Source organism: Olea europaea, chromosome 1 (assembly GCF_002742605.1).
Source record: "Olea europaea var. sylvestris chromosome 1, O_europaea_v1, whole genome shotgun sequence".
Taxonomy (NCBI): domain Eukaryota; kingdom Viridiplantae; phylum Streptophyta; class Magnoliopsida; order Lamiales; family Oleaceae; genus Olea; species Olea europaea.
The window spans coordinates 29341189-29358515 of NC_036237.1; the positions used below are offsets into that span (position 1 = coordinate 29341189).

A 17327-nucleotide genomic window follows, 5' to 3' on the forward strand; every position below is an offset into this window, starting at 1 on the left:
CGAATGGTTGGAGTTGATTTCATTGTTCCCAACTGCACACTTCCCACATCGAATACTCACAATAATATCACAGGATTTATAATATATAAATAGGTGGGTTAATAATTGGGTAAAAAGTTGTCTGCATCTTTTAATTTTAGGATTTAGAAGTTGACTGATATAAAATTTTTATTTTCCTAATGTAGGTAATTTTGGATCGGATATCCTATAACGTAGCAAATCGAACATAGATTTAACAATCAAATATTCATTGTATTATCTGATCGAATTGAATATGGGTATATGTAATCTATATTCGATCCATACATAGCCCTACCCAACAGGGTAGAGGCGACGATGGTACTATGAATTAAATGTTTCATTAGTCACTCAACTTATTACTCTGTTGCGTTGTACTCACTATATTTTAAAATGTATTAAAGTGATCACTGAACTTAAAAATATTTTTAAGTGGTCTTCGAACATCAACACGTTGCATTTCATTACTTGTCTATCGTGTTTTGTTATTCATTAAACTTATATCTTTTTTACGCTTTATTCACTGAATTTTAAAATACTTCCAAGTGATCATTGGATTTCATAATATTTTAGAGTAAAGTTAATTTTCTATGAAATCTGATCTTGATAAAAAAAATGACATAAAATAAATATCAAATAGATAATGAGGCTCTTAATTTAAGATCAAAATTATTGATATTTGTAAGAACTATATAATTTTTCTAGTGGTCAAAAACTATATTCAAATTGACATAAATATTAATTTAAATTATAAACATCATTTAAGTTGAGAAAATAAAAATAGAGAAATTATTTCTCTATTTCTATTGAGATCATCAACCCAAATCAAGAAAAAAAAATTGTATCTCAAACATGCAGTGAATTTTTCGATTTATTGTTAAATTCAATGACTAATGGAATATTATGCATGAGCAAGTGATGAAATGTAGTATGTTAAATTTCAATTACTGCTCGAAAGCATTTTAACAATTCAGTGACTAATGAAAACATATTAAATGAGTGATAGGGTGCAATGCATTGAAGTTCAATAACTATTCGAAGGCATTTTAAAGTTTAGTGGGTAAAATATGATGAGTATGTAAATTTAGCGACTAGTGACCGATGGGGGTGAGGGATAAGTTTGAAGACAAGACATTTTCCTCTCTTCTTTTAAGTTTTTACCTCTTTTTTTTTCCTTTTTTATTGTTTTTAATTTTTTTTGAACTAATTCAAGTATTTTAATTAATTGAATATGAAGAGATAATTTTGCCCTTCTTAAAAAGGGTTAACTAATATTTTTTTGGTCAACTGATATATTTTTGGATGAAAATCATTTAGAGGTCATTTCCCTTCATATTTATTAAGAGATTTATAATGTAGATGCTAAGATTATAACGTTTGATACTTTATTGTACATTTTTAAAGTGTTTGAAACCTCTTTCACAAATTTCACATTAAAATATGATGCAATAGATAGAAATGCATTTTTACTAGCTTATTGAACATAATAAATTATCATTATTTACTCATTTGTTCAAATTGTTATCCATCCATTTTTGAGGTGAAATTTGTTACCTCCACTGAACAAAAATTGCCGAGTGTTCAACGTAAACGAGACGTGGCTCCATCTTGACGACGTTAAATTATTAAGCTATTAAATGAATGTTCATTGAGACTTAGTTTGTTTATCTTTGTTTCAATTTTTTTTTTCAAACTCATTTTCAAGTATATATTTTCAGAATAAAATATTTTACCTCAAAATCTTTTCATACTATTTCAAAATTCATTTTCCTACTTTAATTATAAACAAACAAGGGCTAAAATTATCCTTTTAAGTTACTACTAGTTGCTCAAGTTACACATTGCTTTAATTATCCATTCAAGCCGTTGTACATCCTTAAAAACCTGTTCGAGCATTATTTCTTAGGATTATTCTTGGGTACATTGGAGGACATAAGGGTGTCACAGGGGCGCTGGTGTACATTTTGGACACGTGATATGTCCAAACAATAAACCTATACGCCAAGCAGGTTGTTGCTTAAATACCCTTTCTCCGCGCAAACTTTTTATCCAAAATCTACTTCAAGTAAGCTCTATCTTGGGTCGGGAGGGAATTGAAACCCCAATCAATTAGGGTTTTTTGCAGCTGTAATTTACAAGGAAGATGATCGAGGTGGTGCTGAACGACAGGCTTGGGAAGAAGGTCAGAGTGAAGTGCAACGAGGATGATACAATCGGCGATCTGAAGAAGCTGGTCGCGGCTCAGACTGGAACCCGGGCCGACAAGATCCGAATCCAGAAGTGGTACAATATCTACAAGGACCACATCACTCTCAAGGATTATGAGATCCATGACGGCATGGGCCTTGAGCTCTACTACAACTAAACCTTAGTAATTTCACCCTCTTAACCCTCCTTTATGTGTTTATACGTATGGGTACTCTCGTGTGTGGATTGGTCGTAATTGAAGTTTCATAGTGTTCTATGGATTTTCATATGTTGTAGTAAGTAAATTTTTGGGTGATTGTTTTGGATTTTTCGATTGTGTGTTTATTTCTCTGGAATTGTCGAATTAGTATGTGCTGTGGAATTTGGAATTAGGGCAAGGGAGAATTTGAATAATACTGTACTTTAATGGAAGTGGAAATAAAGATTGTTTTTCTTGTAGATATCTGATTGTAGGATAATCGCAAATTCAAAACATCAAAATTTTCGAGCTGAAGGCTAGATTAAAACAATGAAGGATTAAGAACATAAAAAGTGGTAATTGATTTTGGGGTCATGGATTGGTGAAAAGTTCAGGTTATGCAATTAACTTAACGAATACAAAAAAGTGCTTCAGAAAAAATGATTTTCGAAGGTACCTCTTCACTGATCTATGGTGGCAACTGTTTACATTTTTTTGATCATTTTGACTGTACACTTCAATAATTGTTAAAGATGGCATTCACAACTGGTAACACCGAGCAACTAGTCACCTGAACTCAAGCCAAAGATTATAATTGTCTGCGTCATCTTTAAGAAAACTGATATGTTGATGTTTATTTCATTTTCCCTTTTGCATGAGTAGTTTTTGATTTCGAGCCTAAGATAATTGACGAATTCAAGGGTAACTAACAAGAAAGTGGTCATGGGACACACAGGTCAGAGGTTGGTAAAAGATAAGATTTTGTAGCGAATTTAATGAACATAATCCTAGATAATATTCGAGGGGATACATGGTTGTATTCATTTACTCTGATGCTATTTGGTAGAGCAAGTATGAAGATACACATAATGATGGGCACCTGATTAGCCAAAGTTGGAGTAGACATTTTAATTTTAATATTAATTTTTTTCTTTTTTGGTAATTTATTTCCTTTTACAATTTGGATGAGTAGTGTAATTGTAAACTGTGAATGGCGTCCATGCTGTACCCTACACCTCAAATTTCACATGCTACATGTGGTGAGTCAGTGAGCAGACGGGAAGCGTTGGGTCATCAGTCATGGCACTCTTGATTGATATTATCTCTTTTCACTATGATCACTTGCTACATGAATTGATATGATATGAACCCTTAAGCGGTTTTAAGTAGTCATACTATCCTTGGATTTTGAGAGTTATCAAGGACAAACGATATGTAATTCTCATTGTTTTGTGTTAGTATATATAGGTTCTTATTATTGTATTCTAGTGTATTTCTTGAGCCGCACTACAACTAAACCTCTGTAAGTTCACCCTTTCAACTCTCCATTTGGGAAGAATCTATGAATGGTTAATATATAAATAGATACAAATGATTGGTGAATAAGTGTATAATACTTGAGAATCCATTGGAATGTATTGTTGAAAATAAAGTTTGATCATTTATAAACTTTGCCAAACGGATCATAATATTTTACTTGAGTTGAACAGTTTAAATTCAAATAGATCATTATATATTTTAATGTATACACAAGGTTTTATTTTATTCTCTCTCTCTCCCCCTCCCCCCCAAGGAGATTTGAGGTTGAAATATGGTAATTCAACAACATGGCTTTATTAAGTCATTGCATGAAAGTTTAAGGTACGAATTAAAATTATGAGATTGCTAAGCTCATGGTCGACTAAGAAACTAAGGTTTACCAATGAATGGAGTGGTCATGAGCTCAGGGGTTGTGGATTGCTTAAAATTTAGATGGTACTAATAACTTAATGAAAATATCACCAAGTGCTCAATTAAGCTCTCTCAAAAGCATTCCTACTTTCCCGGAAAGGGATGAAGATGGCATTTAACAAGGACAGAGGAGGCAATATCAATTTACTTCATGATTTTTGTTAGAGAGTGCAAATAAATCAGGTATTTTGGTCAACTAGTCACCCAAATTGCATAAAAACCATTGCAAAATGATGATTCTGTAGGAGATACAAAGTTACTGCATGGAATTGAACCTTTTTTTTTTTTTTTTTTTTTTACAGGAGAAGGGTAAAGAGATTAGCATTAGCAAATAAGCTAACAATATCCTTTAAGTTTTTCTTACCTTTAGGACATTTGATAGCCCATAATGCTTGTGTTTTTCTGTGGGGAAAGTGGGTTTTAAATTTTATTTCCTTTTCCTTCTTTGGCAATTAGTCACCTATAATAGTGTGATTGAATAGTTCTGTTATTGATGTAACTGACAAATCAAATTTTTAAGTGTACCCAATTTGGGTTTCACTTACATACCGTGTATGGTGTGCTCTGGTAGATCTCGGCTTTAGTTGCCTCACTTGTGACTAATGGCAGTACTTGGCATTGTAAAAACTCTCGCGTTTGAAGTAATAAATAATTTTCATTGTGCTTGTACATGTAGAATTGGGTTTACTCCCTTTGGCATTCCTTTCAATCAATACTTCAGTAAGATTGTCAACTGAATTGAGAGATTATTTTTCCAGCGTTGACATTTTGACTTGACTGGGGAGAAATATAGAAGCTCGACTCAATTCAACTGTCTAATTAGGGAACAATTCATATTTCCTGCACTCCAAATGAATAAACCACAAACCGTTGCTACCGCCAAAAGAAACAAATATGAGAGAAAATATAATGAAATAGCAAATATTTAACATCCCTTGCGACCTGGTTCCTACTGTTACTTCATGCTAATCTAGCAAATATGCACGCCCTATCATTCTTCAACTATTATTGCGTAATCTCGACTAAGTTTTGTTTATGTACATGAATCAACTACGAGTTGCCACAATGGCAAATGACCAGTATCTATTTACATGAATCAACTATGAGTTGCCACAATGGCAAACGTCCCCTATCCTTGTCGGGAAAAAGAACGATGTGAAGAGGTTCAAAGCAAAGAACTCGAATCAATCCCCTAACTACTCATGGAAATACCAGAGGTCCTCGACTTCCATTACCGGCTGTTTACTTTTGTTTCTCATTTCTATGACCTTCTTATGGGAGTTTGAGTGCAGAGACGGGACAAATGTTGGACTTGCTGCAGGACGGTACTCAGGAAATAGACGTCCTGATCGGTACCGTACACCACATGCATTGCATAGAGTCTTTGGTCCCATTGGTCCCTCCCTCCATTGTGGTGTCTCTGTCACTTCACAATGTGTGCACTTTTTATTTATGGATTCCACTGCGACTGGCATCTGCGACGATTTCTTCCTCTTTGCCTCTCTGTTTTTCCGAGAAGTTGGACTCCGCTTAGAGGCAGAAGATATGGAAGGCATAAGAATCCATGAGCTTCTAGTCCTGGATTTACGTTGCTTGGATCTGGTTCGCCTTGGAATGACGATGTTGGATTTGAGAATTAAACCCTTTTCAACTGAGTATGAGCCACTGCTTTCAAGCACAGAACTCGGGCTCTGTGTCTGGAAGGCGCCCGGTTGATTTTGATTGAGATTACTTGTGTTAGAGGTGTCTTCAATATATGTCAATGGTTTTTGCTCTGGAGTTCCATTAATCTCTAAAGGCTGATGAGGAAAACAAAAGAATGCATCAAAACAAATTAACACAATTGGTGACACCACGATTTCCATACTCGACATATTAAATAGTACAAGATATAATTAAATTAGTTAGGCGTGGGTGCAGCAAAGAGAAATATATAGGCATCCAGACTGCCAGCTGAATAATTAAGCACGTGCTCAAGCACAGGAAAACACCCCTCTCAACAACAAAAAAGCTGAATCTTGTCTCCAATAAATTTAGGATCGACTACATAAATAATTTTTCTCCACTCCATTCTCAATGCTTACATCAATTGGAAAATCAAAGGCACTACATTCTCACCAATCACGACGACCAAATAAAATTTTGCCGCATCTTATGATATAAATCAATATACGCAAAAGCCAGCCCTTTTTTTTAATGGGAAAATATAGGTTATCACAACATATTCCTAATATTGTAAATAGGATGTCGACTTTTTGAGAATCTCTTAAAGTATTGGTGCATCAATTGAGACTTTTATAAATTTTCAAAAAGTTTTTAAAAGTCGTGGTGCATTCAATTAAAAAATTTTAAATTCTCTATAAATCTTGGGGTATTCAAATTTTAATGACTTCTATAAAAGTCACTAGGGTACTAACTTTTACATAGAATTTTGGGAGACTTTCACAAATAATAATATGTATTTTCTTTCCTTTTTCTTTCTACGAATATTAGAGTTATGATTAAAATTTATTATATGGGGAGGGGAAAGGAAATTGTAGGAATCACTACCTTGTTTATAAAAATTTCACATTATTACACTAAGATCCACGTGAATTCTACTTTAAATGAAAGCTTTCAAAAGTATTTTAAATTCTACAAAAGTCTATAAAAGTTTTAAAATGAAAGTCTATATTAGAAGTTTATGAAAAACTTCTACTAATTCCATACAAATATACAAAAAAATCCTCGAAATTCATAAAAGTTATCACTTAAAAAAATTCCATCAAAATCTTCAAAAGTCCTAATTGAATACGTCTCCTTTAGATACTTCTTAAAAGTCTATGAAATCTCAATTGAATACACTAACTTTTCGAGAATCTTTAAAAGTCTCAATTAAATACAACATAAACTTTTCGAGAATCTCAATTGAATACACATAAACTTTTCGAGAATCTTTAAAAATCTTAATTAAATAAAACTGAAAATTTTAAATCGTCAAAAGTTTTTTAAAGTCCCAAATGAATACACCTCTTACTATTGTAAACAAAAGAGATTTGAACTTGCATTGCACAAACACTCGTTGATTGCTGCATCTTATGACATAAATCAATACACGCATAAGCCATTTTTTTGAGGAGGAAAATATAGGTTAGCATAACATATTCCTAATGTTGTAAACATACTCCATTGTGATTTTTAACCCATAATTTTTAGAGACTTTTTTAAATTCTATAGAAGTCTTAATAAAATACATCTAAACTTGTAGAGAATATTTAAAAGTCTCAATTGAATACACTTAAAATTTTTAAAGCCTTAAAAGTTTTTGAAAGTCCCAAATGTATACACCTCTTACTATTGTAAACAAAAGAGATTTGAACATGAATTGCACAAACACATGTTAATTGCGGCCATTAACAAATATAAAAGAATTTATGTTTTCATTCAACAGTGAAATTGATGATTTATGAAACTAAAACAAGACAGACAACTCAAAACATCAGCCCATAATATGAAATATGGTATTCAATAAATTAACCAAACTTCTCATATTATTTACAGAAACACAGAGAACCACGTTGCATTAAGAATTGTGCACAAAAACTCACAGAAGCAATAGATTTCGGCAGGGAAGCATGGCCGATTTTTCCTTGAGGACTCGGTGGGAATCCCATTAATGCATCCAAAGGAATAGGCCCAGAGCATGGTGACTTATCAGCATCCCAATCTCCATATAATCCATCTCCTTCCAAACTCTCCATGGGAAAATCCAAAATACTGAGTAATTTTTCAAAATCGATATCATTGGCAATCCCATTTACCATCTTATCCAAACAATTAATGTTTTCAATCATATTCCTGTAATGAAACACAAGATCTATAAGCAACAAAAATAAAGAATTCGGAACAGAAGACTATAATATACCATGGATATTATTACCAAGAATCGTTAGACAATACCGACAGTACATACTTTGGAATTTATAAGGTAAAATTTAAACGATTTTATCTAACACGTAGGATTACCTTAATTATTTCAAAATAATCCATAAGGGATACGGTGATCTTCTGTATATATACCATTTTTGAGTAAGAAACAAAGTCATTATTTTAAAAAAAAAAAGATAATTACTAAGAGTATTATTATTATTATTATTATTATTTTTTTGCATTAGTGTTTCTTATTTATTGACTGATTCTTTTTTCTTTTTAATGAAATTATGAATAGTATTCTGTCATTATTTTCATAAAATAATAATAGCGTGTTAATTGGAATAAAAAGGTGTCTAAATCTATATTTACGCCCCACCAAATCTTTGGTAGAAATAGTAAGATCTGACCAGATCACAAATTATTAAAAATCCTTTTCTTTTATTGCCATTTATAGTCGAATCAAGGTAAAAACATGGCAGTGCTTGGCTGAACGGGTAATGCTAGAAAACCAGAGGAAAAAGAGAAAAAAATTCTTTTTATGTAACCAAATGCATGAAAATGAATGAAGAATGCTTTGGCACTTACGGAAACACAAGCCCTTTTATGCCATTGAACTTGTGCAGAAGGATTTATCTCCAATATAGGGGTTATATTGTCACCACAATTTTTATTTGATACACCACATTTTAAACTTTTCAATCTTTGTTCATTGTAAAAATTATTTCTTTTCTTTAACCTTCTATTAATTTATACGTCTCATTCTTCGTAATGATTTATATCTAAATATTTTGTTTTCATGTTTTCAAATGAGGAAAAAATGTTTTTTAGCACTTATTATTTATTTAAAAAAATATATATGATGGGAAAATATGTTGTTTTACGTCATTTCAATAAACATTCGAATATAAAATTGTTATCAAATACAAAATATGTTAACTAATAAAAAGTTTGAGGATAAGAATACAAGAAAAATCATTAAGGACATAAGTGTAATAATGAGCAAAAATTAAGAAGCTAGGTACAATTAAAATGTGGCACAAGAAATAAAAAAATGTGGTGTAGATATAATTACCCTATATTAAAAGGAAGGATTAAGAAGTAACTTTTAAATATCAATTTTACCCTTTTAAATTTAATTATATGCTCAATATATCCTTATTTAATTTTAATTTTAATAATGATTAGTTAATAACATTAATTCATTAATCAACATAAAATTAAAAAAACCCATTTTCTTTTACATTTGTCAACAGTTCCCTAAATTAATCTTTTAATCTTACATTAATTTTCTCTTGAAATCGAAAATTGGGTGTTATATTTAGTTGTAGCCCCAATATATCCTCGTTTGGTTTATAATTTTGTCTTTAATTTTGTCCTTATATAAGAAAGCATCACGCCTTTCAACAAGCCAACCCTCAATGAAGATGAAATCACTTATTTTGCGTTGACTAACGTTTGATGATAAGTAAATCAACGTAGATGAGATTTAGTGAGACTGAGATATACACTTTTTTTATATATGTAACGATCCGTGCCAATTTTAGGGGAAACAAGTCCACCAAACCTCAGAAGATAGGGTTCATCAGGAACTATGAGATCTAGTTACTTCCTCCTTTTGGGAGAGTAGAAGTACAACATCTTGTGAACACATGCAACCAAAAAGAGATGGGATACAAAAAATTAATCTCCAAAGTGAAAACTCACCATATCGTCTATCAAAAACAATGATCCATTGGTTTCAACAATAGGAATTCATGGGAATGGAGTGTCCTAATTGATTCACAATTAAAAATGATCCATTGCTCGTTGTAGAAGAGGGATGCTTCAACTCTTGGATTAGACAACCCTCGAGATCTTGGTCCATTCTCATCTTCTCGTCCGATAGCAACTTTGAACCCAACTGATTATTCAAGACCAATTAAATAAATAGACTAGTAAATATAGGATCTTTAACAAACTGGTGGGCTGCGGCGGTGGGTAGGACCCGATGCATTAACTGCAGCCCATGTTTAGTTTGGCCTAGAGTCTGGTTGTCATTTTCCAACCAAATCCAGTTCCTCCGACAATTGGGTAGGTGCTGTTCCAATTTTGTCACCACCACCGTCTAGAATACCCGGAAAATGTCTTGCTCCAGATTTTGCTCTTTACAAGTCGATCGCCCATGTTTTGTTTTTGACTTTGGTTTGTTCTTATTTCACTTTCTTCTCTTTTGAGTATTAGAAAGCACTTTCTGATTTAGTTACATTTTTTTTTGCTACTATTTGCTGTTATTTCGTTTACTTAAATTTTTTTTTTTAATGGGTTATTCGATCTCCGCAATAAAAGCGTTAAAAGATTTAGGCCGTGGTTGATTTGCCATTTTCGGCCCATTTTTCGTTTTTCGTTTTCGAAAACGAGAAAAACGCGTTTTGTTCGTCGTTTTCGAAAACGCATTTTCGTAAACGAGTTAAAATTTATAACTGAAAACGCAAAACGACTTTTTATTGTTTACGGTATTTTCAGTTATAAATGTCGAAAACGCTCAAAACGCGGAAAACCGGATGTTTTCGGGGAAAATTAAAAATCGTTTTGAAAATGAAAATGGAAAATGAAAACGCAAACCAACCTCTACCTTAACTTTTCATGAACTCAAATTTCCCTATATAACCTTCAAGTACGGTTACTTTGTAAATGATTTCATTTCAAACACTAGCTCGGTCTTCAACTTCTCCTCCTTGCATTTAAAGTAATGATTTTATAGAGTCTAATTTTAAAAATAACATTTTCATATTAATTTACTATTGAAGCGGCCGGCCATGGCCGGTACCATCTTAAACATTGTACTTACTCGAACATGATTATTGAAGCCTAATTATAATTAATGGGTCCCTTCATACTTTTCTACAGTTTATAAGTAGCAACTATTGAGCAAAAAAATATACCATCGTATGAATGAAATCCTAAAAACAATGCTTTCAAGCTAAACGATGACCTACAACTAATATTTTATTTTAAAGAAATGTATAATATCTTTATGCTTTTCATAATTTCGATTGGTTCATTCCACGTGATTCTTGAGTTCAACCATAAAGCTCGATAATCAAATTTAATCTAATAGTCTGTTTGGGAGTGATTTTGAGAATTGATTTTTTTTTATCGTTAGGAGAAAAGTGGGGTCCACCCGTGAGAGAAGAAGTCAAATATGACGACTGTAATAGTGAAATAACAGTCAAAAAATCAATTTTTTGGGTGAAAAAATGGGGCCCAAATAGGCTCTAATTTTTATCTTCTGGGTATTATTATCGGTATCGGATATTATGTCATTCCAAAAATTATGAATGAATATGTTAATAATAAATTTATATTAGTTGAGAGATATCTAAAATGTTGAGGTTTTTTTTTTCAAATTTATTTATTTTAAGTATTATGACAATAAAGAATTTTTAGCGTCATTCCGGAAGAATTTATAAACAATTAATTTTTAAATAGATAAAAATGAACGGTGACTAATTGAATAGTATTTATGAATCCATTAAAATGTATAATTGAAATAATTTTTTTATGACCTCGTGCAAGTTATTTTTTAAAATTATAAACTATATTTCCCATAAAAGAAACTCTCTTATGCGTAAAGGTTGAATCCCAACCTTAAGGGCCCTTACCATTCCGCCTCTAAAGCTTTCTGAGGGAGGTAAATCTAAAAAATGTGCCACAACATACCAGAAAACAAGAGCTACTTGCAACTCTCTTATGCGTAGTTTGTACTTCTCGTTTGCCGTAACCCATAGGTGTACTATTGAAGCAAGTCTTCTACGACGCCCTTGTTTCACGGGGAAAATCGCAGTAAATCTGGTGACGTGGCAGTCTATTATTGGTCAAATATCAAATAAAGTCAACTCCTCGGATCTTTACAAAAATTAATGTTTTCTACTTTATTTTTGGCAACTTGTTCCACACCATTCTCAACCTTCTCTACTCTGGACATAATCACACAGACACACAAATAATACAAAATAATACATACAAAATAGCAAGAAATGAACGACTAACTGAACTTCTGGGGGTGACAAGAACAAGGAGATTTTTTTTTTTCATTTTTTTTTTTCAAATCCCTTAAATTCAGCATCCTCTCTATCCGAATCAAACCACGTTTTCGCCTGATTATTTTGATTCTCATTTTCATTGGATCCAAAAATTTGAAGAGTGATTTAAACGTTCATATTGCAGTTGTTTGTAAGTTATCTCTATCTCTCTGTAGTTTCTTGAATTCGTTCATGGGATGGGAAATAAACTTGATTAGATTAGATCAATACTTTTTTCTTCCTAGAAAGTTTTCTCCTGTATATCTTGTTATTGTAATAGGCAACTGCTACTGTTTATGTTTAAGATGTAACTGGCTAATTTAAGAAAATAAAAGATTATTATAGTGTCCAATCATGTCTAGTTCGAACATGTTTGACTGCAAAAAATAGAACTCAGATGATGACTGGTCGTGCTTTAATTAAACTTGGAGATCTTGACATTGTGGAAAGGAGTTGGTGATGTAGAATTGGTCACATGTTTGACCTGGACTTTTTGGTGAGGAGAGACTGTAAAATTCATGTTCAAGTTGAAGATAGACTTTTAATTTCTTCACATGATATCTACTGAAACAAACCACAGCTGTTTCTCTTTTTCTTGGTGGCCATGAATTCATCATCAGTCTTTTTCTTTTAAAGTATGGATCGATAGTAACAGATTCTTGTTTTTTTCATGTTTGACAGGTCGAGTCATTATAGTTATAGCCACAAAGAGTTTGTTTGATCGATTGTCATGGCTTATAGCAATTCCAAATCTGTAAGGTTAGTCTATTTTGAAACTTCTTCGTCTCAGTTAAATGTGTAATAGGCAACTGTACTATGGTCAAATGCATAAACGATAAAATTCACAAAATTTCTTGTAGATTCCAAGACGACGTTGAGTTAGCAAATTTCCCAACAGCTAATGGAGATAACTTGATTAAGTTCAAGTACAAGATTGACGGAACACGATTACCAGAACCGAGTGAGATGGGCGCTGTCAAGAGTGGAAAATCATTGAAAGCTAAAGTATTATCCCGAGTATTCTCGGAGGACTATGAAAGGGTCAAGAAAAAGATATTAGATCCTCGTGGACCTACGATTCGTAGATGGAACAACATATTCTTAGTAGCTTGTTTAGTATCATTGTTTGTTGATCCTTTATTCTTTTACTTGCCAGTAGTCGAGGAAAATGTTTGCATAAACATTGGATTTACTCTTGAAGTTGTTCTCTTGATTATAAGATCAATAGCGGATATCTTTTACATGGTTCAGATTTTTGTTAAGTTTCGTACAGCATATGTTGCTCCTTCTTCTCGTGTCTTTGGACGAGGAGAGCTTGTGATAGACTTCTCGAAGATAGCAATGAGGTACTTGAAGAAAAGTTTCTGGCTCGATGTCATTGCCGCCCTGCCCCTTCCTCAGGTTCGTCGACTAGATAACTGTCATTAGTTCTTTCCATTTATATCTAATCCTCGCTAGCAAACATGCTAAAAGTGTTCCTACTTTTGATCACGGTCCAGGTGTTAATTTTGGGCATTATCCCTAACTTGAGCGGCTCGACTATGGCAAACACGAAAAATGTCCTTCGGTTCTTTATCATATTCCAGTACCTCCCAAGACTATATCTTATATTTCCACTTTCATCGCAAATTGTCAAGGCTACTGGAGTTGTGACTCAAACTGCTTGGGCTGGAGCTGCTTACAATTTGATGCTCTACTTGTTGGCAAGCCATGTAAGTAGAAGTTCACTTTTATGAATTTATCTCGAAATATCTGGTTTCCTCAATGTATTATGGATTAAGTCACAGGGGAGGAGCTAGAATTTTATAGTTGTCGGGACAAATTCACAAAATTTTAATTATGGGGCCAAAATTGAAAACTATTAAGGAATTTCTTGAAAATCTCGTGCAAAATTTTGGATTAAGAAAAGAAGAAAGTGCGCACACGCGCGCACACACACACGTATATAGGTTGATGCTCAATATGAGAGTTATGTTCACTTTGCTAGTAGAAGCAGCTATTCAATCACGCGGCCAAACTGCCCTAGCAACAGATAAATATATTGCCACGGCAAGATTATTAAGAGCTGCTGTATCATGTCAAAACAAATTTAAACCGTTTTCTCTTGGTTTCCAAATTAATATTTCCAAAAAATTGCAAGACAAAAGATTTTTTTTTTTCTGTTTACTCGAGTTTGTAAATCAGTTTGAAATTCAGATTTTAGGGGCTTGCTGGTACCTTCTCTCTATCGAAAGGCAGGAAGCGTGCTGGAGACATATGTGCAGTCTCGAGAGTCCATCTTGTCAGTATACATATTTTGATTGCCACTGGGTTAAAGAATCTGTTCGAAATGTCTGGTTTATGTCGAGCAATGTTACAAACCAATGCAATCCAGATAGTAACTCTTATCCGTTTGGCATTTTTGGTGACGCTGTGACGTCCAATGTTACCTCGGCTCTGTTTTTCAACAAGTACTTCTATTGTCTCTGGTGGGGGTTGAAGAACCTTAGGTAAGATGCTTCTCTACTAACTTTTTGTGGATTCTCGGCTATTCGTGTCTCTTAGAAATGAAACTTTATCTCTTGTTTTATGCTAAGTATTTATTATTTAGATTAATGTTATTTAACATCACTGGTGTTTAACATCAGTTTAGATGACATTGCTAGTGATATTAAATTACAGGTTCAATTAAATGAATCACTTAATTTCACATTTAATTGAACATACTACATAATGCCACATAGACTGGTGTTCTAGCACCAATTATTTTATGATTTGACGGAAGGCAGTTTCAATCATTTTGTCAGATGAATGTTTGCAAAATAATCTGATATTATAGTTTTCTTATTTACGATATATTTTGCTATGTGCAGTTCTCTGGGGCAAAATCTTTCGACTAGCACGTATGTTGGAGAAATAAGTTTCGCCATTGTAATTGCGACTCTTGGTCTTGTTCTCTTTGCCTTGCTCATTGGTAATATGCAAGTAAGTCGACTAATATACTTCACGACTAAATTGTATTTTCCTGTCATTTAATTCTTGGCAAGTATCTTTCTGTCTGCCAAGCTCGGTTTCTGCTATGGCATGGATTATGAAAGTGTTAGAATACTCAATATTCCACATTCATTGTCAGACTTATCTCCAATCAACAACAGTTAGACTAGAGGAATGGAGAATTAGGAGAACTGATACAGAACAATGGATGCGTCATAGACAGCTACCTCAAGAGTTACGGCAGTCTGTACGGAAGTACGATCAATATAGATGGGTGGCTACTAGAGGAGTCGACGAGGAGGCTTTACTTCAAGGACTTCCTTTGGATCTTCGAAGAGATATCAAGCGCCATCTCTGTTATGACCTTGTTCGACGAGTAAGAACTAAAATATGTCTTCTTATTTCATTCTTGTTCTTGGATTGTTTTTGTTCAGTATCAGATGGAACAAAGATTTGCAATACGTACTTCAAAAACTCCTAAAAACACGAGGGATTAGTCAATATTTACGATGATCAGTATAACCATGAACACTCGGCTGCTCAAACTTTTAAGTTACTTATTTTGTAAACATGATTTTCGAAGTTAATTTTTTTATTAAGAAAATTAACTTTTAAGCACATGATCTGTTGGCATATTGCCAACTGTACTAAGTATTATGCATGTTTCTTGATAATGCTAACAGGTGCCACTATTTGATCAAATGGATGAAAGAATGCTGGATGCTATATGTGAGAGGCTGAAACCTGCATTATGCACCCAAGGTACTTGTCTAGTGCGAGAAGGCGATCCAGTTAACGAAATGCTATTCATAATTCGAGGGAACCTCGATTCTCACACGACAAATGGTGGTCGTACGGGGTTTTTCGATTCATGCCGGATTGGTCCTGGTGACTTCTGCGGCGAGGAACTCCTAACATGGGCTCTTGACCCGCGTCCAAGTGTCATTCTCCCTTCTTCGACTCGCACTGTTAAAGCCATATGCGAAGTCGAGGCTTTTGCTCTCAGAGCAGAAGACTTAAAGTTCGTAGCAGCACAGTTTCGAAGACTACACAGCAAAAAACTAAGGCATAAGTTCAGATTCTACTCCCACCAATGGCGAACGTGGGCTGCGTGTTTTATACAAGCTGCATGGAGAAGGTATAAGAAACGGAAGAGTGCTGCCGAACTCCGGGCTTTAGAGAATTTAGTCGCTGACACGGAACCATCGAAGGGACTAATGGACGGGAACGCCCCTCCGGGTTCTGGCTTTACCATTTATGCTGCAAGATTGGCTGCCAGTAGAAGAGGTCACCATAAGCACTCAGGATCAGACTCCAGTGCAGTGAATTCATTGCAGAAACCCGCCGAACCTGATTTTTCAGTAGATGACGAATGAATAGGCATGAAAAATTATCTTGTAACAGCCAGTTTAGATATTCACGATCAAGAAATACTAAATTCTCAATAGTATATTTTGATAAATTTTTATATTAAATCCTACGTAGAGATGTGAAAAAGATTATAATATCTAAGAGTCTAAAGATTGCCCGCGTGACAGCCCTTAATTTATCTGCTAGGAAAATTCCATTTTTCTGAATTTCATTACATTGTTTACCTCTTAATTATTTTAATTATGTATGGTTTGATTTTGTTTATTTCATTCAACCAATTCTCTCCCACTCTAATATGTGTAAATAAATAAATATCTTTTGTTTGACAATTAAAATAGTTGTTTATAATTTTATTTGCAATACATTAAATTTTTGAGCCGAAATTCAGCAATACCCAAAATTTTGTGAAAGTTCGAAAATATTCCGAATGTATATTATTGCTGAATTCTTAAATGTATAATGAACGGATGGGATAATCTTATCTCATGTTCAGTTATAAAACTAATTCAAAATCACAAATGTAAAAAACTTAGAATCAAACACACCTCCTTTATTTTTTATTTTTTTTCCTAAAATGAAAATTTTGTTAGAAAATGAAAAGAAGAAAGGAATAAAATTTCAATATCGTTTCTCAAATATTAATTTGAGATTTTTTTTGTGATCAAATTTCATCATAAAATTTCAGTTTTTGTGTGCCGCAGACGCAGTTAAATTTGTATGTCGATGACACCCTATCTTCCAATTTTCTGCCGTTATCAGAAATAGATTTTTCATGATCATTCGGTTTTGCTCATAAGGTTGATCTTTTAGAAATGTATAGAAATTTTTATTCTTGTTTTTGCTTGCCTTCCATCCTAAGGCATCTTAACACAAAT

The 17327-nt window shown here is 33.3% G+C and overlaps 3 protein-coding genes across 3 annotated transcripts; 2 read left to right on the forward strand and 1 right to left on the reverse strand.

The window, feature by feature from the left end:
- The first annotated feature begins 2013 nt into the window (after positions 1-2013).
- Positions 2014-2666, forward strand: LOC111400237 (ubiquitin-like protein 5). Its single transcript, XM_023027666.1, has one exon. It carries the CDS (start codon positions 2162-2164, stop codon positions 2381-2383), a length of 222 nt encoding a protein of 73 aa, XP_022883434.1. The 5' UTR covers positions 2014-2161; the 3' UTR covers positions 2384-2666.
- On the reverse strand, positions 2205-7996 carry LOC111400231 (GATA transcription factor 11-like). Its single transcript, XM_023027659.1, has 2 exons — positions 7723-7996; positions 2205-5934 (listed from the first exon to the last, which is right to left on the reverse strand). Exons 1-2 carry the CDS (start codon positions 7966-7968, stop codon positions 5332-5334), a joined length of 849 nt encoding a protein of 282 aa, XP_022883427.1. The 5' UTR covers positions 7969-7996; the 3' UTR covers positions 2205-5331.
- Positions 7997-12005: 4009 nt separating this feature from the next.
- LOC111400245 (protein CNGC15b-like) lies at positions 12006-16588 on the forward strand. Its single transcript, XM_023027672.1, has 8 exons — positions 12006-12259; positions 12790-12867; positions 12969-13509; positions 13608-13820; positions 14305-14597; positions 14961-15072; positions 15221-15457; positions 15765-16588. The coding sequence occupies exons 2-8, from the start codon at positions 12839-12841 to the stop codon at positions 16455-16457; spliced, it is 2118 nt and encodes a 705-aa protein (XP_022883440.1). The 5' UTR covers positions 12006-12259; positions 12790-12838; the 3' UTR covers positions 16458-16588.
- Positions 16589-17327: the final 739 nt, after the last annotated feature.